Consider the following 23,736-nt stretch of genomic DNA (forward strand, 5'->3'; position numbering starts at 1 on the left):
CAACCTGGAACTGTGCCCTCACCAGACCCCACATCTGTCAGATGCTTGATCTTGGATTTCCCAGCCTCTGGAGCTGTGAGAAGTAAATGTTTGTTGCATTAAGGTGCCCAGCCTGTGGTGTTTTGTGCTAGCAGCCTGCATGCATGGAGGCAGTTAAATTGAGGCCTTTGCTACCAGGGATCATGTGGATGTGCCTGTGCGTGCGCTTCACCCTGCCGGCTGTGAGTCACCCCCAACGGATAACAGCTGAATGAGCCTGGGATGAGTGGGCGCGTTTAAGTAAAAGAATTAACAGTGGGGACATTTAAGTAAAAGAAGAACAGTGGGGAAATGGTGATCTAAAGTTAGGGGGTTGGCTCTGCACCTCAACTCTGCTACTTTATTAGTGTGACCTTGGAGGATTCATTTTTGTCCTTAGAGCTAGTTTCTCATAAGTAACATGGAGCTGCTTATCTTGCTACCTATGTGCGTGTATATCTGCATACGTATATATACGCACAGACGTGTTTGGAATCACAGAACGTGCGAACATGGTTGTTTTGGGGATCTGGAAAATGCATGGCACTTCCCTTTCTTCTTTGTACTTTTCACTAATACCTTTTTTCGAAGGTAAAAATGTAAATCATACCCAAATTATGGTCAGTGTAATATCGTAACCAGGTGATGAAACACTGTACTCTTTGATGCTTCTGAGTCTTTGAAATGGGGGGGATCTCATAAAAAATTCCCACAAATCAAATCAAATATCATTCCTTCAGGGTCTTTTTTTCTAAATTTGTGCATACTATATAGGTCTCTATTATTTAGTCTTTTAAGCAGATAATCTACCTTTTTCTCCTCTAATAGGTGTTGGAGGAATCCTTAGAAGGTAACAGAAAGACTATTGTTCTAAGAAAATATAGAAATAACACATCACTACTTGTAAGAGCAGCAAATTTTTAACATCTAGTAATTACTTGAAAATGCAAAACAGTAGCAACTCCCCGGCCAAAAAATGTTAGTATTGAAAAATATAAAACCAGTTTAAATTACCCATTTAACAAATGAAGTGCCTCTATGTTTTATTAGTATTTACAAGATGACATAGATATTTTAAATTAATAAACTTATAAATAAGAGGTCAGCAGCTTTTTAAGGGAGCATGTGACAATTTCCCCTGCTTCATAGGTCCCAGAGATCAGATGGGCCCCAACCTGCGTAGCACTTTATTCTTTCAGCTATTTTTTATTTCCATTCATGCACCTCTATCAATCAATGAGCAGTACAACTTGGGAGAATTTCAAAATACTATTTTTCAGCCACAATGAAATTTTCCCATTTGAAATTACAATTTGATGGTTTTAAATACTTTACAAATGCTTCAAATGAGATTATGAAACTAACCAGCAAATGTCTTACTTTACTAAAACATAGGCACATTTTCCTTTAAATATTTGAGATTCTATCTACAGTACCTCTGTTATATTCATTCAAATTATTCTTATATTCTGAAACAATGAAGCTTCTAAACTGATGGAATGTTGCCAGGGGATTTCAACAGAGTTTGAAGGCGACATAACCAAAAGGCATAGTTTAAGTTGGCTTAGGGAATGAATGGGCTCCTTATCGGAGCAGCTGAAGGCTGTATATCATTAACGGCATCTGTCAGCACTCACAGGGCCCCATATAGAACGGCAGGCCCCCCACCCCCGCAGAGCAGCAACCTCCAGCTTCTGGCACCTTAAAATCTAAACAGAAAGACAGCCCCAAGCCGTCACTGCAAGGACACTGGTGCACTTTAGTGATACTGGCAGGACCATAGAGCAACTGCTAATTAATGTTAATTATGTAGAACAGTTCTGTTAACATGAGCATGAAGATGTCAAATTAAAATTAGCCAGCTATCATCACAAATATACTACTTGTGGAGATAAGTTTATATTTGTAATTTCTGATTTTTAAGTCTTTCTCATGTGACATTTATTTTTAAAAGGTATGAAAATGATCCATTCACCTCCCTTTTTATATGATGAATTCTCAGTTTAATTCAGCTCACATATTTCTGTATCAATAGTATTAAATTCATTCTATGGCAACTTTTAGTTGCTTTTGTATATTTTAAGTACATTTCACTTGTGAACATGTCCAAAGCAAAACAAAAAGATCCAAAGGAAGTTTCATTAAATAAATTTATTTGTTAAAATAATTTAACTCCAAATACAACTGTTGAATTTTCATTGAGTCATAACTACAATTCATGTTTTAATTGAAATGTCAAGGTTTAACAACTGACATTGTTACAAAACAATAAACTGTTGTTCAATTTTAATTGGTCAGTTGTATTAGAGCTCAACAATTAACTGTGAATTATATATCTCTGGGAAACCCCAAATCAATAATGATAAGTCTGTTTCCAAAACCCACTGCAATCATTCTTGAAACCCTGATCAAGATTAACAGATGCACAATGACAAATTAAAAAAAAAGACCCCCATAGTCTTTAACATTTGACTGGCTAAGGAGACAATTAAAGCTTACCCAGTGGAAACGCAAGATTAGTGAGAGCAAAATACTTAAAAAGAAAACAAGAAAACAACAGCTACAAACAAAATAAACACTTTCATATTCATACATACATAGACACCATTCCCACTGGAAAGCTCGTGAGAACAAATAGCAGACATCCTCAGGCAACACTTCTTTATACAGAAAAGCAAATATTAGCAGTTTGACCACAGAAAAGTGATGGCAACTAAGTGTAGTGATTAGAATAAAAGTTCAGTCCTAATCTACAAACCAAAGAAGAAAATCATCAAAGCACCTTTCAATAGTTTAAGAAAGATTTTATGTAATACTTTGGATCAGATGCTGGCGTGTTTCATGTAAGTTGAACAAAATGAAAGGGATTGGTTACCATCACTATCACAGCTTAAAAGCTGCAACATAAAAGGAAAAGACTTTAAAAAATGCTGCTTTGTATAAAAGTAAACCAAGACAAAATGGAAACAAAAGAAAACCTTATCACAAAGAGCTAAAGAAAAAGTGGGTCTTTGGATCAAACCATAACATTTTTAAGGCATGTTAGAAAAGCTTTCACTTATCTAGTTGCTAGTCTGATCAGGGCATAAAATAAATAGTGACACAAGGTCACCAACTTTTCTCTGTAGGCCCTATTATTTCATGTGCCAACAAATGTAATCTTTCTGTTCTTCAGCTTTTTATTAACATCTCAACAAGCACATTCATTCATGCTGAGTTATGTTCCTACCAGATGAAACACCAACAGTAAGAGCACGCGAGGGTTTCCATGATTCCAAATATTTTTTAAATTTGTTACTAAGCATGTAGGCCTGTGTGGAAACACCCTTCAGGCAGCCAGCTTGGTTACTATTAACAACTTTACAAGAAAAGTTGCTCACCTTACTGTCTGACACAAACATTTCTAACTAAGACCCAAATTTTTAGATAATCTTTTCCACCTTGTATTTCACCATACCTTTCCTATTATTTAACTTCTTTTTCTTGTCTGCATAGCAGTCCATACTGTAAAGTTGTAGAATGTTTATGGATGTTTCTAATAATGTAACTTTAGTTGTCATAAATTGCTATTAAATATGGAGTTCTAAAAAAAGTTACTGAGAAGTTAGAGGTTTTAGAACATAACCAATTCACTAACAAATATTTCTATTTCAGTAGATCAGTGATAGAAGTGTTTGGGTCAAATCAACTTTTACATAATGAAATTTATTTCAGTAAAACTGGTCAGAACTTTGTATTCTATAAACAAGGTGCCTCATAATTGGGGGTTATAAAAAAACTAAAGGACGTGAATATTCACAATTCCAAGACTTTTGACAACCATGGCCTGGGTTTACCCACATAGTTTTCTCATCTATGAAAAGTACTTATCCACCTTTTTTCTATCTTCTAAGCTTAATGTCAGTTTACTAAACACTTGGGGGCTACCACTGATTTCAATCATGTATAAAACACTTAAATAATTTAAAAGAAAAAAATGTTTTTGATACACTATATTCTGCAGTAGAGATTCTCAGCATAGGCAACTACTTCCAACTTGTGCCAAATTCTTAGGAACACTGAACACACATGCGCACAAAAACATACACTCTTCTCTCAGTTACACACGTAAGACCAGAGGTTACTTGCACAAGAGAGTGAAAAAGAAAACCAAAATGTGGGGTGGCATGTAGATCACAGGCCAAATTTATCTCCAGAGGATCAGCTCAAGATACTCTCTCCAGCGTTTATAACTCTGAAGTTGGTTGAAAACCCTTCTATGCTTGATTGTAAAACTTATGAATAGGTTTTTTCCTGTGCCATTAGTCATGCAAATGAGAAAAACTTCAAGGCTATGGAAACCAAAAATGTCAGAGCTTGAGCACCTTTTCAAAACAAAATATTCACTCTAGCTTTATTTGCTACTTCAGTAATCAGGGCAAAATCTTTGTAAGAAAATCTTTATAGAATTCTCCAGGAAAATTAAAGATAAAGGGTTTTTTTTTTTGTCCTTCACCTGCTCTGTTAATTTATGTTCTACTTTTAGGTCCAAATTTTTTTTTTAACATGGTTTTTCAACTTTTTAAATGCTTGCAATAAAGCTCTGCTACAGCAACCTTGATTTTGAAAGCAGGTTAGCCAAGAATCACACAACCATAGCCCTTAAAGGCAAGAAGGAATCTGCTGCTTTAATCAACATTAAAAATGCAAGATATCTGTACTGTCCTGCGAAGTTTCTGCAAAAGGGAACATGTGGATGCAACATGGCTTCATTTTCCTTCCATGATGGTACTAGTTCATCTACTAGAACGCTTCTCGTTAGTAAGGCTAGGCAATCGCTTCCCATCAGTTGCTTCCTTCTTGTTCAGCAAAATAATAAAGACCGTCCCTGCTTGGTTAACAGAGGGTGGGTTTGAAGTTTTAATTCGGATAAAACCCGTGTGAGAGCCTCCATTTTCTGTGGCAAAGCAGGTGATTTAAAACATTCTAAAGCCAGGTTGTATTTTTACACAACCTGTTCTGACTTTTGCTCTATCAAGGATGGATGAATGAATTAGTTCTGTATCACAAATTAGGATAACATCTACAATTAAGCATCAATTTTGAAAAACAGAGTATGTAAGCTGAGCAAAGAATCTCTCCCTGGAATGCTGTTGGCAGGTCAGCTGTTAGTATCTTACTAGACGGAATACATTGGTAAGAAGCACTATCTTAGGTCCTGAAATCCAGTACTCTCGTAGGAAAATATTTCTCCTTTACTTTTTTTTTTAAAGAAGATAAAATATTTCAATTGTAAGTGGCCAGAGGAATTCTTCTGGTTTCTCTCTCATGATTATTTTTAATTTACACAATAGTTGCTTCTGTCAATTCAGCGACAATGCTACCGTAGCTTTCAAAGGAGATCACCCTGTAGTCGATTGGCTATGTCTTCAAAGGTTGCAGGCGTGCAGAGGAGACCATGGGCAGTGATGAAAATGGTAGTTACTGAACCCAAATGCTAGAGATATCAACTAACACCCACTGCTCAATTCTGAATAAGAGCTGCCACTTTCCGCTGAAAATCTCACACCACACATCCGGCTACTCCACGGTGGAGCAGACGAGGTGTGCGTCGCCTGCAGCCTGGGGCAAGTCCCGCCCAGGACGGCCGTGCTGGGTGCTATTGGATGTTACACGCGGAGCAGCACGGGGCATCCTTGTCAGGCTGGGCGGCATAGTTCATCTGCCTCACAATCTCAGCAAAGAGTTCGTCCACCATTGTTTTACTCTTAGCAGAAGTCTCCATAAAGGGGCAGCCCCACTCTTCAGCAAGGGCTCTGCCTTCGTTGGATGACACTTCTCTCTCACTTTCCAGGTCCACTTTGTTCCCAACCAAGATGACTGGCACTTTCTCATACCTACACAAGAAGAAACAAAACACATTACATATATTGTAGAAGTTGGCCCAGAGTAAAACAGGTAAAAATATGTATTTTCTTTTCTTTTTCACTATAGGCTACTACAAATATTCTCTATAGTTGTATGAAAAATTATTTGCTCCACTTGGCTAGACATCTACCCAAGGGCATTTAGAAGCTGCTCTCATAGTGGATCATAAATGGGTTTTTCGAAATGATGTTTTTATTAATTGGTTATACATCCTTAAAACCAATTTACTTTTCCAGATATACTTGGGAAGTTACTCTCATGATCTCTTAGGTGGACTAATTTAAACGTTTTTCATTATAACACACACTCAGTATTTCAGTTGATGAGGTAACAGTGCTGCTGAGTAAACAATTCCTCATTGTCAGTAATTTACTATGTTTGATAAGTAAACAAAACTGATTGTGTTCTAGTAGTTCCTGAAGAAAAGAGCTAGTAGAAGTCATTAGGATAGAAGCCATTAAATATAACTGTACTCTATCCCTTTATAAAACTGCTATAGATTAGCCAGTTGAAAGACAGTTATGGTTCTTTTCACCCTCACAAGGATTAAACATTTCATCATTAGCTTTATCTTCTTTTCCTTCCTAACTAGAATAGGTATGCTACAGATTAAATATTTGTGTTCCCCCCCAAATTCCTATGTTGAGACTTAATCCTCAGTGTCATGATATTTAGGAGGTGGGGCCTTTGGGAGGTGCTCAGGTCATAAATGGGATTAGTGCCCTCATAAAAGAGGTCCCAGAGAGCTCCCTTGCCCCTGTGCCATGTAAGGACACAGCAAAAAGATGAGTCTATGAGCTAGGGAACTGGGCCTGCACCAGACACTGAATCTGGCCAGAGCCTGAGCCTCGGACTTTCCAGGCTCCAGAACTGTGAGAAACAAATTTCTGTTGTCTAAGCCACATAGTCTATGTTGTTTTTGTTATAGAGGTCTGACAGACTAAGATAAGGTGTCTCTGAGTAAAAATGTTTCAAAAAAGCTAAGCTAATAAAGACAACAAATGATATGAAAAGAACAAAGAAAAAAGGTCCAAAGTCATTCTGGTACCTAAAGATGATTGGCTCCACATGGTAACTAACTCACAGTGTAAAAATACATGGCGTGAAATTCAACATCCATTCATGATAAACACTCTCAACAAAATGGCTATAGAGGGCAAGTACCTCAACATAATAAAGGCCATATATGATAAACCCATAGCCAACATCATACTGAACAGCGAGAAGCTGAAAGCTTTTCCTCTAAGATCAGGAACAAGACAGGGATGCCCACTCTCTCTATTTCTCTTCCAACATAGTACTGGAGGTCCTGGCAATCAGACAACACAAAGAAATAAAAGGCATCCAGATGGGTAAGGAAGAAGTCAAACTGTCACCGTTTGCAGATAACACGATATTGTACATAAAAAACCCTAAAAAATCCACTTCCAAATTACTAGAACTAGTATCTGAATTCAGCAAAGTTGGAGGATACAAAATTAATACATAGAAATCTGTTGTGTTCCTATACACTAACGATGAACTAGCAGAAAGAGAAATCAGGAAAACAATTCCATTCACAATTGCATCAAAAATAATAAAATACTTAGGAATAAACCTAACCAAGGAAGTGAAAGACCTATACCCTGAAAAGTACAAGACACTCTTATGAGAAATTAAAGAGGACACTAATAAATGGAAATTCATCCCAGACTCTTAGTTAGGAAGAATTAATATTGTCAAAATGGCCAACCTGCCTAAAGCAATCTACAGATTCAATGCCATCCCTATTAAAATACCAACAGCATTCTTCAACGAACTGGAACAAATAGTTCTAAAATTCATATGGAACCATGAAAGACCCCGAATAACCAAAGCAATCCTGAGAAGGAAGAATAAAGCAGGGGGGATCTCGCTTCCTAACTTCTAGCTCTACTACAAAGCCACAGTAATCAAGACAATTTGGTACTGACACAAGAACAGACCCATAGACCAGTGGAACAGAACAGAGAGTCCAGATATTAACCCAAGCATTTATGGTCAATTAATATATGATAAAGGAGCCATGGATATACAATGGGGAAATGACAGCCTCTTCAATAGCTGGTGTTGGCAAAACTGGACAGCTACATGTAAGAGAATGAAACTGGAGTACTGCCTAACTCCACACACAAAAGTAAACTCGAAATGGATCAAAGACCTGAATGTAACTCATGAAACCATAAAACTCTTAGAAGAAAATATGGGCAAAATGCTCTTGAACATAAACATGAGCAACTTCTTCATGAACATATCTATCTGGGCAAAGGAAACAAAAGCAAAAAACAAAAGCAAGAATAAGTGGGTCTATATCAAGCTGAAAAGCTTCTGTACAGCAAAGGATACCATCAACAGAACAAAAGGCATCCTACAGTATGGGAGAATATATTCATAAATGACATATCTGATAAGGGGTTGACATCCAAAATATATAAAGAGCTCACGCACCTCAACAAACAAACAAGCAAATAATCTAATTAAAAAATGGGCAGAGTAGCTGAACAGACACTTCTCTAAAGAAGAAATTCAGATGACCAACAGGCACACGAAAAGATGCTCCACATCGCTAATCATCAGGGAAATGCAAATTAAAACCACAATGAGATATCAGCTCACCCCAGTTAGGATGGCCAACTTCCAAAAGACAAACAACAAATGTTGGCAAGGATGTGGTAAAAGGGGAAGTCTCCTACACTGCTGGTGGGAATGTAAATTAGTTCAACCTTTGTGGAAAGCAGTATGGCGTTTCCTCAATAAAACTAAAAATAGAAGTACCATTTGACCCAGGAATTCCACTCCTAGGAATTTACCCTAAGAATGCAAGAGCCCCAATTTCAAAAAGACATATGCACCTGTATGTTTATCGCAGCACTATTTACAATAGCCAAGAAATGGAAGCAACCTAAGTGTCCATCAGTAGATGAATGGATAAAGAAGATGTGGTACATATACACAATGGAATATTATTCAGCCATAAGAAGAAAACAAATCCTACCATTTGCAACAACATGGATGGAGCTAGAGGGTATTATGCTCAGTGAAATAAGCCAGGCGGAGAAAGACAAGTACCAAATGATTTCACTCATCTGTGGAGTATAAGAACAAAGGAAAAACTGAAGGAACAAAACAGCAGCAGACTCACGGAACCCAAGAACGGACTAACAGTTACCAAAGGGAAAGGGACTGGGGAGGATGGGTGGGAAGGGAAGGTTAAGGGGAATCAGGGGCATTACGATCAGCACGCATAATGTCGGGAGGTGGGGCACAGGGAAGACAAGTAATGACTCTATAGCATCTTACTACTCTGATGGACAGTGACTGTAATGGGGTATGTGGTGGGGACTTGATAATGGAGGGAATCTAGTAACCACAATGTTGCTCATGTAATTGCATATTAATGATACCAAAATAAAATAAATAAAATAAAAAAAGATAAACATTATACGTAACTTAAAAAGAAATCCATTACTACCCAGTTTCCTCTGACCTTCTGGATGACTTGATCGAGTTGCACCTGGTAGGTGCCAAGGGAGACAGACAAAAAAAAAAAAAAAATACATGGCGCTACTCTGAATATTTACTTACTTGGTTTTAGAAGCTTTCTGTAATTTTAGTATAAGTGTATGTGTGTGTTGTTTGTATTTTCCCCTAAGCAGAATGCACCTCTAATTCATAAAGGAAGTAAAGTGCAAAATTGCACACAAGTGATAACAAGTGTGACTAGACACAGCTGATCTGTTAGGAAGAGAAAACTGCAGAGGCAAGACTTTGCTGAGGTAGGACTCCTCTGGAGTTTGTGTCACTCAGGAAACTGCACAATGGGCAGGTAGTTAATGTGAGCGACACTTCCACAATCTCATCATCCTGTCGGAGTGGCTCTCTCCCCTCTCCCTAACTCGTAAAGCAAAGCATATTTCCAGCAGGCTCTCCCTTTTCTCTTCGGCACTAGATCACACTGAGAACGGTCTCAACAAGAGGCCTCACTCCAAGCAGCGAGCCACTTAGTCTGAGACACAAAAACAACTTACGAACGCATGAGGGTAAACCTAGACTTTGGATATTAACATTTTGCAGGAAATTATTGGGATCATCTCCAATTGATATCAAAGGACTTTATATGAATTTACTGTATGTCAGCTGTACCTTAGGCTTTCCGTCCCCAGAGCATACTGAGAGCTCTGAACATATGACACAAGGGGTTTTCACATCTTCTAGGGCTCTTACATATAAGCAACTGTGTGTATCCCTTGGCCTCCAGGAGGACAAATGGCAGTGAGACAGCAGCTGCATTACGAACGTTCTATGTCAGCTTCTTCGCTTACAAGCCCTCCTGACCTGCTGCACAGAGCAGCTTGGCGGGGGCTGATGCTGCCAGCACAGTCAGCACAATGTCAGTGCCTAATCTGTCTTACTTGCAGAGAGATTACTGCATTTCATTTTTCTTACGAGAGTATATGCATCACAGCGTGCTTTCAAATGCATTGTTTGGCAGTGAATAACAAACATTAATGTGATTCAGTAATATTTATTGGTTGAATTCAATTAAGTTAAAATTAATTTCAATCTGTGTATACTTTATAATAAAAAGGAATAAAGTAATAAAATACCACTTCCTGTTAGTAAGTGAGAAATATTTTAAGGATTTCAGTTTACATATCATGTTTATATGCAAATAAGGATTTCTTACATTTTTAAATAAAAACTACACAATACTTGTAAAAATATCAAGTCATTAACAGTTGTAGGATATACTTTCAAATCAAGGATCTGAGTAAATCTTGCCAACAGAGTCTCAAAAGGGAACTAGAACACCGCAAACAAGGGCCCACATGTACAGCATTTATTGCTAAGTGAAGATGGCAGTGAGGTCAGTATGAGAGAGCCCGTCCACGACATCACTAATTGGCTTTCCTAAAACCAACATGCTCAAGATGCTGGGGAAATCCAGGTTACTCTCAGAAGACTTTATAAGACTAAATAAGATATTCAGGAAAAAACAGTATTATGTACACTTCTGAATATACCAGTGATACATATTTTCTCTCTTTCTATTAACATTAAAATATGAGACTATGGAGACGATTATAAACTAGGATCTGGAGGCTCAGCTTTCAGTCCTGCCACTGAGAAGCTGCCAGACTGAGCAAACTATTTACTCCACTCACTTGTATTTCATGTCTTTGTCCATAAAAAAGGAGTAAGAATATTTGTTCCCACTTAACATACAAGTTGCTACAAAGCTCTCTTGAGATAACCAAAAACACCAAGTTCTAGATAAATGCAGGCTGGCCTTTCTTCCCCTCCAGCCTGCTGATATGAGGCCACAGCTTCAGTGTCATGAGGCAGAGGTGAGGTGCTCCTGAGGAGGGTGGGGGTCGCGGGGTAGAGACGGGGGCAAAAGGAATACAGCAGCCCCGACTCAGCCTGTCCCTCTAGTCCCCGTGGGGGTGACAGGTTCAGTCCTATATGAGGTGAGGCTTGGAGAAACCTGCATCCTCTTTAAGGAAGACGGGAGGCAAACGGGGAGAAGCAAAGCCTGGTGCTGACGGATGAGCAGAGGGTGTGAGGGAGCCGGTCTTGCTCTCTGCTGAACAGCACATTACAAAACAAACAAAAAAGCCAGACGGGGCCTCCAGTGTCAGAACTGCCTCTACCGAGTTCTGTGAATTTAGAAAATTAACTTCATCTCTTGGTTTCTCAGTTCCTTGAACTACAAAATGAGCTGGACTAGATAATTTCAAAGGTGCTCTTGAACCCTGAAGTTAAAAATCGAAACAAGAGTGGGTCACTCCCCAAATCAACACATTTCATTACCTGAGTAATTGCTAAGAGCTTAGCCCTCTGCTGAGAACACCACCCAACTGGCTGATCTTTCCAGGAGATATGGACCTATAGGCCAGGAGTCAGGCCCAAATGGAGCCGGAAAGCACATCAGATTTCAATGGGCCAAAACACCCAGCAGTGGAGATTGTCAGCTCCACAGGCGGCGCAGCTGGCCAGCGCCTTCTGACTCACAGGCAGAAGGCCGAGATGCGCCCAGGACCTGGGCAGTTCTGTTCCACTGACCATACTGTTTCAAAACAAAAATGTGGGATGGTTTCAACTAGGTGAATTCTGAAGGCTCTATTGAAAACTGCGTGCTGCTGCATAAATAACTAGCAATAAACAACCAATTTATCATACATTTATCCATCCCGTTAACACATTTATTTGATAAGCGCCTACTACATGCTAGTTACTATTCTAGGCATTTAAGATACTGACAGTGACCCCTGCCCTCACAGAGACGACTGTCTAGCAGAGGAGACAGCCATCGACAATAAGCATAAGTAAATAGGTAAACTACAGGATCGCTGAAAGGTGTTAAGTGCAGTGCGAAATAAAATGTAGGTCAGGGAGGGTCTGGGGGCACAGGTGCAATTTTAAATGAGATGATCAGGGTAGGTACCTGGGAAGGTGGCATGTGAGCCGAGAGGTGAGGGAGAAAGGGAGTTTGTCAAGCAGGTCTGGGGAAGGCAATCCAGGCAGGATGCGGACTAGGTGGTGTGAAAGCTGGTGGGACATGTGGTGGTTCAAGGAAGAGCAAACGGCCCGTGGGGGCCATCTGTGTGACCTCCTGCACCTCCTACAGTCAGAAATCCTGCAGTGTAGGAAACATGCTTACTTGCGGATAACCAGAATTCAAGAGTTTGGGTAGCAAAAGTCACCTCGGAAGACAAGTATGACATTTATGGCCGGGCCCACTCTATTATTTAGGAAGACAAGGCACTTGGTTAGCATGGGATGGCAGTTACTTTCATTTCATGTTCTCTACTTATTAATAGTTTTGTGAATTATCTTCTTTTTTTCCCCTTTTCTAAAATACATCATTTGGGAATGAAGATGAAGATGCAAAATTGCAAAAATATTCAATTTATGTGTTATTGTTAATTTGATCATGAGCAGGGTACCACCTTGTCCACACCTTAGCCATCATCTGGTTTCTCATCAGCTTTAGCACATCTTCCTTGGTATTTCCTCTAAGCGCATGACTAGAGCCATAGAGCGGCTACTGCAGCTCAGATTGTGTTATTTTTGTTTATAGTTCGTGGATAAACATTTGTTTTATTTACATTAATTTACAAATTATTTGTTGTATTCACCAAAATGTGAATATATTAATGTATTCATAATAATAAATAAAACTAGTTTTTTAAATCAGCTCTGCTTAATGCACTGAATGAAACATCAGAAATACTGGCTCAAGTTACACTCAGCTGTAGAATGTTGATGGGCTTCTCAGTGAGGCAGCTTTGTAAATACGAGTAGTTCTAGAGTATTTGATGTTGACCAATAGTCTTTATGTTGTAAGTGTCCTGATATGTGTATGTGTGTATGTTTTTCTGGTTGTGTCTAAACTTGCCTGATCATCACTACAATTTGAGAATGTAAAACATGATAATTCCCAGGCTGAACTTGAGAGTCACTGAATCTGAATTTGTGGGATGAGGACCCAAGAGCCTACTAAAAATACGTATCTCTATCTATATGCTCTGAAGACTACTCGTGAGGTTCAGGAATCATTGGTGTGATCTACTTTGTGATTACAGACAATATTGTATGTGTATAGTTCATAGTTTTATACTGTGGCACATCCACAATCCATTCCCTCTTTCCGTCTTTTATTCACCAATGATAAGTTGTAGACAGATACTTCTCCGGTCAATTCCTTCAACTCCTTTTGAGGGTGTTACAGCATATGAAAAGGAGGCCATGCTTCATGTGAATGTTATCATGCTGTCATCTTAATCACTTCTTTGTTAGCAGGTTGAAACACAGTTCTCTTTGAGTTCAGAAGTGAGAGTCAGGAAGATTTTTATAGTTCCCCTTTACTCAACCTTATACCCACTGTAATCTCATCTACCAAGAGAGTCTCAAGGCAAAATGTCAAAACACCTGAGGCTTCAGTCGCTTCCATGACAGCTTTGCCACATGGTCATACTTGAACATCTTTACTGATGTGGAGCTTGTATCTCAGGCGACCCATTTTGTCCCTTCTGTCAGTTCTGCTAAAGTGTTAAAAAGTCATTGTTAAAAAGTTTATCCCTATCTAATGAGCTGTGATCTCTAACATCCTGTCCATTCTCACAGGTTCTAGTTCTTTTACCATCTTGAATATACAAATCTTCTTTTCTCCAAAATGAAAATAGGTTTTCTTCCCCCCCCTACTCAAATTAAATAATACATAATAATTTTTTAAATGGCTATTTAAATAGGCAAAGAAGAAAATGAAAAACACTAATCTCTCCTCCATGAGAATAATCACTATAGTTATTAATAACCTATATAAAGGAGATTATACCAATTATACTTTGTAGTTTCAATTTTCACTAACTATCATGGAGATTTCCATTTCAATAAATGATATACATTATATTGATGCCTAAGTAATATTCCATTTTATAGAGTCTATTCTATCACTGTACTATTATTTAATTATTCCTTCCCATTTATGCATAGGAAGGGTTCCATCCCACCATTTTTTAACTTACATAGCAGTCTGATACACTGCACCTAGAAGTATGATTTCTGTTTCGAAGGTACACGTGTGTGTGTGTGTGTGTGTGTACACATGCACAGCATTCCTTTAAAACAGAAAAGCGACATTTCTAGGTTAGTTCATCAGATCTCTGTGCATACACATACACAGTCTTAGATAATATCCAGATACTTATACTACAGCCAATAGTGTTAAGAGTACCTATTTCTCCACCCTTGGGATTGATTTTTTTTTAAATCTTTCAATAAAGTGTTATATGGCAGTTCTGAGAAAGAGGGCTGTTGTTAGTGAGGAGTTGCTCCTACTACAATTTGCTAGCATGACCATCAGTGCTTCTTGTAACGATGCAAAACACGAGCTAAGGAAGGCGGCCTTCTTCCTCTAAACTGACTTCTTTTGAAGTGAATAAATATTTCATCTTAAAAGCACATTTCTGGTAATATAGCTTGAATAACGAAAGTAAACTACAATGCTCTGACTTTCTCTTGGTTTCAGGATGTATACTGAAGTTAAACAGAAACATAAATTTAATGTAAAAATTAGCTAAGGAGAGCAATGAAATTAAATAGATATCTAAGGCTATCATGGATTCTCCATACCAATGTGAATAAAAATAACCTGTTTTTGAGGTGAGGCTTAGAATCTCACCCCCCCTGTTTTGAGAGAAATCTTCTGCATCCGTGGATGTTTTGTTGCCCTTGTCTAGCTTGGATTAACACTTAGTCTACAGGCACAGACCTGATCATCTACATTTGCCCTCTTACAGCACTAAACTATGTTTTCTATCTTTATCTTGCATCTACCTACCACTTCAGCATTTTATTAAAAATAATAATAATAATAATAAGGGAGAAATGTGGGATTCACATATAAATCAAGTATAAAAATCAAACGAATATTCATATTTGACCTGATTGTTTATAGTTCATAATGCGTGATCAAAACCAAAAGTTTCTGTGATGACTGCCCTTGTACTGTTCATCATGTAAGAACTTACTCACTATGTAAGAACTTGTTCACCATGTAAAAATTTGTTCGGTATGCTTCAGAAGATTGGAGACTGTTGAGAATTAGGCTTGGGGTTGATTAATGATTGTGCATTGAGTCCCCTATACAGAATTTTATTGTTGTTAACAACCATTTGATTAATAAATATGAGAGATACCCTCTCAAAAAAAAAAAAGAAACAATTGGGAAAATTCACATTTTATTTATGGAAAGTCAAATAATTTCAGTAGAGAGAAAAACCCCAGAAGTTCACTTTTTATTGTCAAATTAAAATATTTGCCTATTCTTTACCTTTGTGAGGAAAGACTTATAATACGGCCCTTACTAAATGTATATGATGTACTTGAAAATAATGAAGAATGCTAATTATTATTAGATAATGGATCTCATACATTGTTCATGTTTTATTATGTTTATGTAATTATTACAACAGAAATTCACGTTCTATAACACATGTACTTCCAATAAATAAAAATATAGTTTGTAATAAAAAAAAATAACCTGTTTTCATAGAAATGAGGAGCTGGCCATGTTAACAAAAGAATTTTAAATGTTGTATTAAAAAGCCATTTGAGGGAGAAAATATTTCCAAAAGGCACATCTGATAAATGATTGTTATCCAAAATTTATGAAGTCTTAAAACTCAACAATAAGGAAACAAACAATCCAGCTAAAAAAAAAGTGCCAAAGACCTCAACAGATACCTCACCAAAAAAACCATACAGATGGTAAGTAAGCATATGAAAAGGTGCTCCACGTCACATGCCGTCAGAGAAGCGCAATTAAAATGTGACACCACCACACACCTATTAGAATGGCCTGAATCCAGGATGTCGACAACAAATGCCGGCAAGGCTGCAGAGCAGCAGGAGCTCTCCTTTGTTGCTGGTGGGCGTGCACCACGTACAGCAACTCTGGAAGCCTGTAGCGGTTTCTTACAAGACTACACACATCCTCTTATCATACAATCTAGCAATCCTTGGTGCTGAAGTACTGAAGGAGTTGAAAATTTATGTCCCTACAAAAACCTGCACATGGATGTTTACAGCAGCTTTATTCATGATTGTCAAAACTTTATTCATGATTGTCAAAGAATTCAAATTGACAATGTGTCAATAAATTAATTTGTTACATCCTTAAATAGGTGAATAGATAAATAAACTGTGGTACAACCAGACAATGGAATATTCAGTGTTAAAAAGAATGAGCTATCAAACCATGAAAAGATGGGGAGGACCGTACATGCATATCACCACGTGGAAGAAACTGATCTGAAGTGGCTCCACACTGTAGGACTTCAACTACACGAAACTCTGGAAAAGGCAAGACTATGGAGACAGGTAAAAGATCAGTGGTTGCCAGTGGGGGTGGGGAGGGGAGGGATGAATAGGTGGAACACAAGATTTTTAACGCAGTGAAAAGATTCTTTATGATACCATAACGATGGGTACATATTATCAAACATTTGTCCAAATCCACAGAGTGCAGGGTACCAGGAGTAAATGCTAATGTAAACTATGGGCTTTGGTGTGGCAATGTGTCAATAAATTAGTTTGATACACAGAAAATCAAAATTAATATAAAATACTTGGGCAGACCAATAATACATGAGGTGATCAGAGTAGGCATCGCTATGGAGATAAAATCAAAGCAGAAGGTTGAAGCTGGAGAGTTGAGTCTGTCGTGGGTCTCAAATTAGGAATGAAACATTTTAGAAAGAAGAAAATGTAAGAGATAGGCACTAGGAAAGACATAGTCTTATTCAAGGACCAGAAAGGAGACCAGCATGGCTATAGCACAAAGAGCAAGGGGGACAAAAAGCTTAAGGGGTGACTTTGGAAAGACCTACGACCACCATCCTAAGAGGAGGAGGAAGCCACTGAAAGCCGTTCAGCAGGGAAGTTACATGGCATATGTGTTAAGAGGTCAGTGTCGCTAATATACAAAAAAAAAAATGTATCGTGGAGCACAGTAGCAACAGGAAGACAGGAGACCACTACAGTGTTCCAGGCAAGAGGTTATGACAATGTGAACTGCAATGACAGCAATGACAGTGGGAAGAAGTAGGATTTTAACACATTTTGGAGGCAGTACCAACAAAGACATAATAATGGTCTGGGTTGAAAGAGACAGAGCAGGCAATGGTTTTGACAAGTAAACGGGGAAATCAGCAATGATTCACAGGTAAATGCTTGTTTTTACTAGTTTTATCTCACCACTAAGAACACAGGTCCCAAAGGGAACCACCATAAACCTCCCACCACTAAGTTTTTGAGGCACTTTCACTGTGATCATGTTTTAAAATTACCTTGGTTATCCACATCACTACTTGTTACTAGAAGATTTTAGTATGTCATGTAGTTCTGAGTATATATTAAATACAATCTCCTCTTAGCTTAAAAGTTACAAAGTGATGATTTTCTTGTAGAAGTGGCCACTTCCTTTTCCAGTAAAGTTTAATTTTTAAAATATTCTACTCAGGTTATTCACTTCATGTTGATCTTAATGTTATTCCTGGATATCCACTTTATAGATTATTTAGGAGTCTTTGTAAAGATGTAGATTTCCATATACAAACTTCTCTTTAACCATGTAAGATAAAAAAATCATTTGATACTCAATTTCACCGTGTTGAAGATCTTTCCACATATTCTTAAATTACTACTAATAAAAAGAGAGTAAGATTTTAACTTTCAACTTTTACCAAACACTTGGACATTTTGTTTATTTCTAAAAGTTTGTGAATGATAATTATCACTATGTAAATGAACTCCTATTTGGTTCTTTCTGAATTATTACTCTAATCAAGTCTTTAAGGGCCTTAGAAAAACATTACATAAACAACAGGAAGCCTCAAAGACGTTTGGACAGGAGGGATGGTAGGTATAAACAAATATAAACTATAACAATGTCTCCTTTTTAGGCCCTCCTAAGAAGGAAAAAATAATGCTATTATATTTATTTATATGGCCTGTTCAGCATGTTCTCCTCATGTCAAGAATTCAAATAAAAAGAATAAAGTTTGTTAAATTCTAGTGTTTTAGGGGACAGGACAGAAGGGAAAAGAAAGGCAAACTGATAAAAGCAGTCATTGCTCTGGCTACATCTAGGGAAAAGGTAAACGGAGCCCAGTTTGTCCAAAGGTAACTAAACAGGATTCAACCAATTCCTTGAAAATTACAAACTGTCACAACTCACTCACCTCATATGAAATAGATCATTTATAAAGCCCTGTAACTATTTAAAAATCTCTGGGCCAAAAAGGAAAACATCTTTTCCCAAAAGGATTTTCCAGACCCAGACAGTTTTGCTAGAGAATTCCACCAAACATTTAAAGAAGAATGAATACCAATTCTGGGTTGTCTTTTGCAGAAAACAGTAGACAGAACATGTCTAAATTCATTTAAAAAAGACAGTATTACTCTGATAGTAAACTAAAGATAGTACATAAAAGGAAACTATAAAACAATATTCCTCATGAATACAGATGCAAAAATCTTTACTAAAACTTTAGCAAATACAGTTCAGTGATGTATAAAAGGAATTATACACTATGACCAAATAGGATTTATTTCAGGGGAGCAAGGCTGGTTCAATATCTGAAAATTAAACAACCTACACTACTAATAGGCTAAAGAAGAAAATCACATGATCTAATCAATCAATATACAAAATACATTTGATAAAACTCAATAACCACTCATAATAAAAACATATTCAAAAAAACAGGAATAGAGGAGATTTCCTCAACTTGGCAAAAAACATCTATAAAACTCTATAGCTATCACCCCACTAATGGTGAAAGCCTGAATATTTTCCACTTAAGACAAGAGGAAGGCAAGGACAGCCACTTTCATCACTCTTATTCAACACAGTACTACAAGTTCTAGTCAATGCAACAGGCAGTAATGCAAGGAAAGGATATAAGAAGCGCAGAAATTACAAAGGAAGAAATAAAACTATTTGCAGGTGATATAATTATCCCATAACAAATCCCAAGGGCTCTACAAAAAATGAAACAAAACAACACAAACCCTCCCAGAACTATTGAGTTCAGCAAGATCACAGGATACAAGATAAACATACAAAATTAAATAAGATTCTATACTAGCAATGAACATGTAAACAATGAAATTAAAAATATGATACATTTACAGTTGCTCCAAAAAATGAAATAGGTGTAAATCTAACAAATTGTGTACAGAACTCATATGTTGAAAACTATAAAATGCTGATAAAAGAAAAAAAGATTGAAATAAATTAAGAGACATATTATATTTATAGATTGGAAGACTCGGCACAGTAAAAAGAAGTTTGTTTTCTCCAAATTGCTATACAGGCTTCACACAATTCCCATTAAAATACCAACAAGATTTTTTGTAGTTACTGATATGATTTTCCTAAATTGATATGGAAAGGTAATTTTGAAAACAAAAAATAAAGTGGGATGCATCAGTCTACCCAATTTCAATACTTACTATATAGCTAAATAATTAAAAACTCTGATGTTGGCTGAAGGATAGACATAGGTGAATGAAAGAGAATAGAGAATCCTGAGACAGATCTATGCAAATATGTTCAACTGATTTTTGACAAAGTTGTAAAAGTAGGTTAATGGAGGAAGGACAGCCTTTTCAACAAAGTGCTAGAGCAATTAGGCATGCTTAAACTAAACTAACTTAAAATGGATCATCACTTAAAAGTAAAATGCAAAACTATAAAAATTTTAGAGAAAAACATAAGGGAGAAAATCTTCATGACCTAGGGCTAAACAGAATTCTTATAATGGACACTAAAAGCATGTTGCATAAGATAAAAATTGATAAACTGGATTTCATAAAAATGAAAAACTTCTGCTCTGTGAAAGAACTTGTTAAGAGAATAAAAGGACAAGCTACAGAATGGGAGAAACTATTTTGAAACCATATATCTGACAAAGGACTAGTATCTAGAATATACAAAGAACTCTAAAAACTCACCAGTAAAAACAAACAGAATTAGATGATTCAACAATTAGAAAATTAGCAAATGCCATGAATAGATATTTCAATGAAGAGGGTATAGGTGGCAATAAGCACATGAAAAGATGTTCAACATCATTAGTTATTACAGAACTGTAAAATAAAACCATAATGAGATGTCACTGCATACCTATCAGAATGTCTAAAAAAATAGTGACAACACCAAAATGCTAACAAGGATGCAGAGAAGCTAGGTCACTTACACAGTGATGGTGGAAAGTAAAATGGAACAGCCACTCTAGAAAACAGTTTGGCAGTTTCTTAAAAAATTAAACATGCAGTTACCATATACATATAATTGAGATATGGATTCCCTGGGCATTTATCCTAGAGAAATGAAACTTAGTCACACAGAAACCTTTACATAAATATTTAGGTCAGTTTTATTCATGACAACACAAAACTGGAAACCACCAAGATGTCTTCGATGGTTAATCAAACTGTGGTAATCGATAACACAAATGTACTACCCAGCAAATAAAAAGGAATGAATTGCTGACACACACAACACCTGGGGTGACCCTCCAGGGAATTAAACTGAGTGAAAAGAGCCAATCCCAGAAAGTTTCATGTATGATTTCACTTATATAAACTTCTTGAAAGTCACAGAAAAAACAGATTAATGGTTAACAGGCACTAAGGAGGGTGGAGGGGACAAGGAGATGGTGGACAAGTGGCTGTGCCATGAAAGGGAAACACAGGCAGGCCTGTGGTGATGGAAACGCTCTGCATCTTAACTATCAATGCCAATATTCTGTTTGTCACATGGTACCATAGTTTTGTAAGACATTACCAACTGGGGAAAACTGGGTAATGGTTACACAGAATTGATCATTGCTTATAACTGCATGTGAAGCTACAGTGATCTAAAATTTAAGTTTAATTCAAAAAAAATAAGGTAATAATTATTTATGTACTTTATGCTTTAAAATAGAAATGTTGAAAAGATTCTTTGAGTTAAAAAAAGACTCCTTAAGTACAATTAAGTTCTTAGCCAGTGCAAAAAGAAAAAATAGCAACATAAAAAAATAATTTGCAGACTGTTTTGAAAAGCAAGGTTGTGGATATAAGACCAATCTATATACAGAAATCAATTGTGTTAGAATTAGAAAACAATTAGAAAAGCCACTTAAAACAGACCATTTATAATAGCACCAAATAATATAAAAAACTTTAAATCTAATCAAAGATGTAAAAGACCTTTATAATGAAAATTACAAAACAGTGTTTACAGAAATTAAAGAAGACCTAAATAAATGGAAAGATGTAGTACATTCACTGATTGTAAATTCCATGTTATTTACATGTCAATTCGCCACAAATTGACTTATGGATTCCATGCAGTCCCCATCAAAATGACAGCAGGTTTCTTGGTGATTTTTGTGTGTGTGGTAAGTGACAGATGATTTTTTTGGAAATGCAAAGGATTCTGTGGAAAAGCGAAATACCCAGAATATCCAATGCAAATCCGAAGAACAGAAACAAAGCTGAAGGATTAAGTAATAGACACAAAGACTTGTTATAAGGATGTAATAATTAAGAGAGTGTGGTTTAGACCTACAAGAGACATAGAAAATGGAACAGAATAGAGAGCCTAGGAACAGACCCACACATACAGATTTGCTTGATTTATGACAAGGTGCATCTACAATTCCTTGGGGAAATGGTCTTTTAAAAATGGTGCTGGGTCATCTGGATATTCATATGTAAGCAGAAGGGAAAAAAAGGAACCCTTGCTTATCTCACACTCCTCGTACAAATTAGAGATGTATCACAGAATGGAGGCAGATAATAAACCTTCTAGAAAAAAATATGGAGGATGGCTCTTTAAGCTTTAGGGTAGAGAAGGATGTATTAAGAAGAACACAAAATAAGAACTAACCATAAAAGATTAATAAAGTGGCTTTACTGAAATTGGGAATTTGTGCTCATTAAAAGAAACTAGTAAGTGAATGAAAAGCTATGCCGAAGATTTGGAAAAGGTATTTATTTGCAATACATGTCTCTGACAAAACTCCTACTAGAATGTTCATAGTAGGGCCATTCATAATAGCCCTCATCTAGACACTGCCCAAATGCCCATCAACAGAATAGACAGTGAAATCACGGTATGTCCCTTCAAGGGACTATTGCACCTCAGTGAGAATTAACTACAGCTACAAGCAACACGGAGGAGTCTACAAAGAGGACACTGAATGACAGAAGCCAGAAGCTCAACAACAGACAAAACTAATCTGTATTGGCCTTTGAGCATGAGGTGGCAGGGATGGAACATACAGGAAGCTTCTAAGTGTGGCTTGAAACATCTGTCCTACATCTTCAGCTGGGACTTGGTTCCATGCTGTATGTACCCAGCTGTATACCTAAAAGTCTGTGCACTTTACTGCATAGAGTTATACATCAATAAAATAATAAATTAAAACAGAAACAAAATTAATAAATTAGATAATTATCTAAATGACTTCCTCATTAAAATAGGGATAGTAAAATAACCTTCAAGACAAACTGAGTGAGCATGCATGCTGATTATGGGGTTTAAGCTGAACAAAGTATGATTAATTTCATCAATTAGTTTATTACTCAGCTGAATAGTGCTTGTCAATTTTAAATTTCTGTCCAAGTTATATGCTGTTAAATTTATATTCAAAACTGGCTGAAGACCGAAAACATAAGGAATACCGATACTAAAGTACATGTTATTGGAAATAAAAATGGTAGTAATTCTGAATATTTTCTTCACTGTCAGATCTATAAACTGCATCCATCTGACCACAATTCTTTCCAGGCACATCAAGATGCCACAGTACTTCAAATATCCATGTTGAAAAGAGAAAATTAAATGACAACACATTTAATCTGCTTTTTAAATTTATTAAAAATGGAGATTATTCACTCTACTTATGTATTTGTGAGGAAGTGTTTTCAATTAGATGCCTAAAACATCATCATTTAAAGACCAAATGCAAATATTATCTGTAATAAACCAGTTGATTCTCTTTTTTTAAAAGCAAGTATCTAACATATCCAAAGTAAGGTAGAGGAAAGCAATTGCTGGTCTGTGTTTGCTGCTTTAATGTGCAGTTAATTTCAAGGTGACTTTTCATATGTAGTCAGTAACCAAATCAAACTATTATCATTTAAAAAATCTGTCAACAAAGTATGTGTCTTACATAATTCAAATAGCAGGGAGAATTCAAGCTTGGACAAATTTGTGAAGAACACAGC

General features: G+C 36.8%; 1 protein-coding gene across 1 annotated transcript in view; it reads right to left on the bottom strand.

Moving 5' to 3' along the window:
- Positions 1-2,150: 2,150 nt before the first annotated feature.
- Positions 2,151-23,736, bottom strand: part of RAP2A (RAP2A, member of RAS oncogene family) — a 38,466-nt gene continuing 16,880 nt past the window's right edge. The window contains exon 2 of the mRNA XM_037024934.2: positions 2,151-5,894. Coding sequence (XP_036880829.1) covers positions 5,657-5,894 — 238 coding nt within the window. The 3' untranslated portion in view covers positions 2,151-5,656. The remainder of the gene's footprint in view (positions 5,895-23,736) is intronic.

This window comes from Manis javanica, chromosome 9 (assembly GCF_040802235.1).
Source record: "Manis javanica isolate MJ-LG chromosome 9, MJ_LKY, whole genome shotgun sequence".
Classification (NCBI taxonomy): domain Eukaryota; kingdom Metazoa; phylum Chordata; class Mammalia; order Pholidota; family Manidae; genus Manis; species Manis javanica.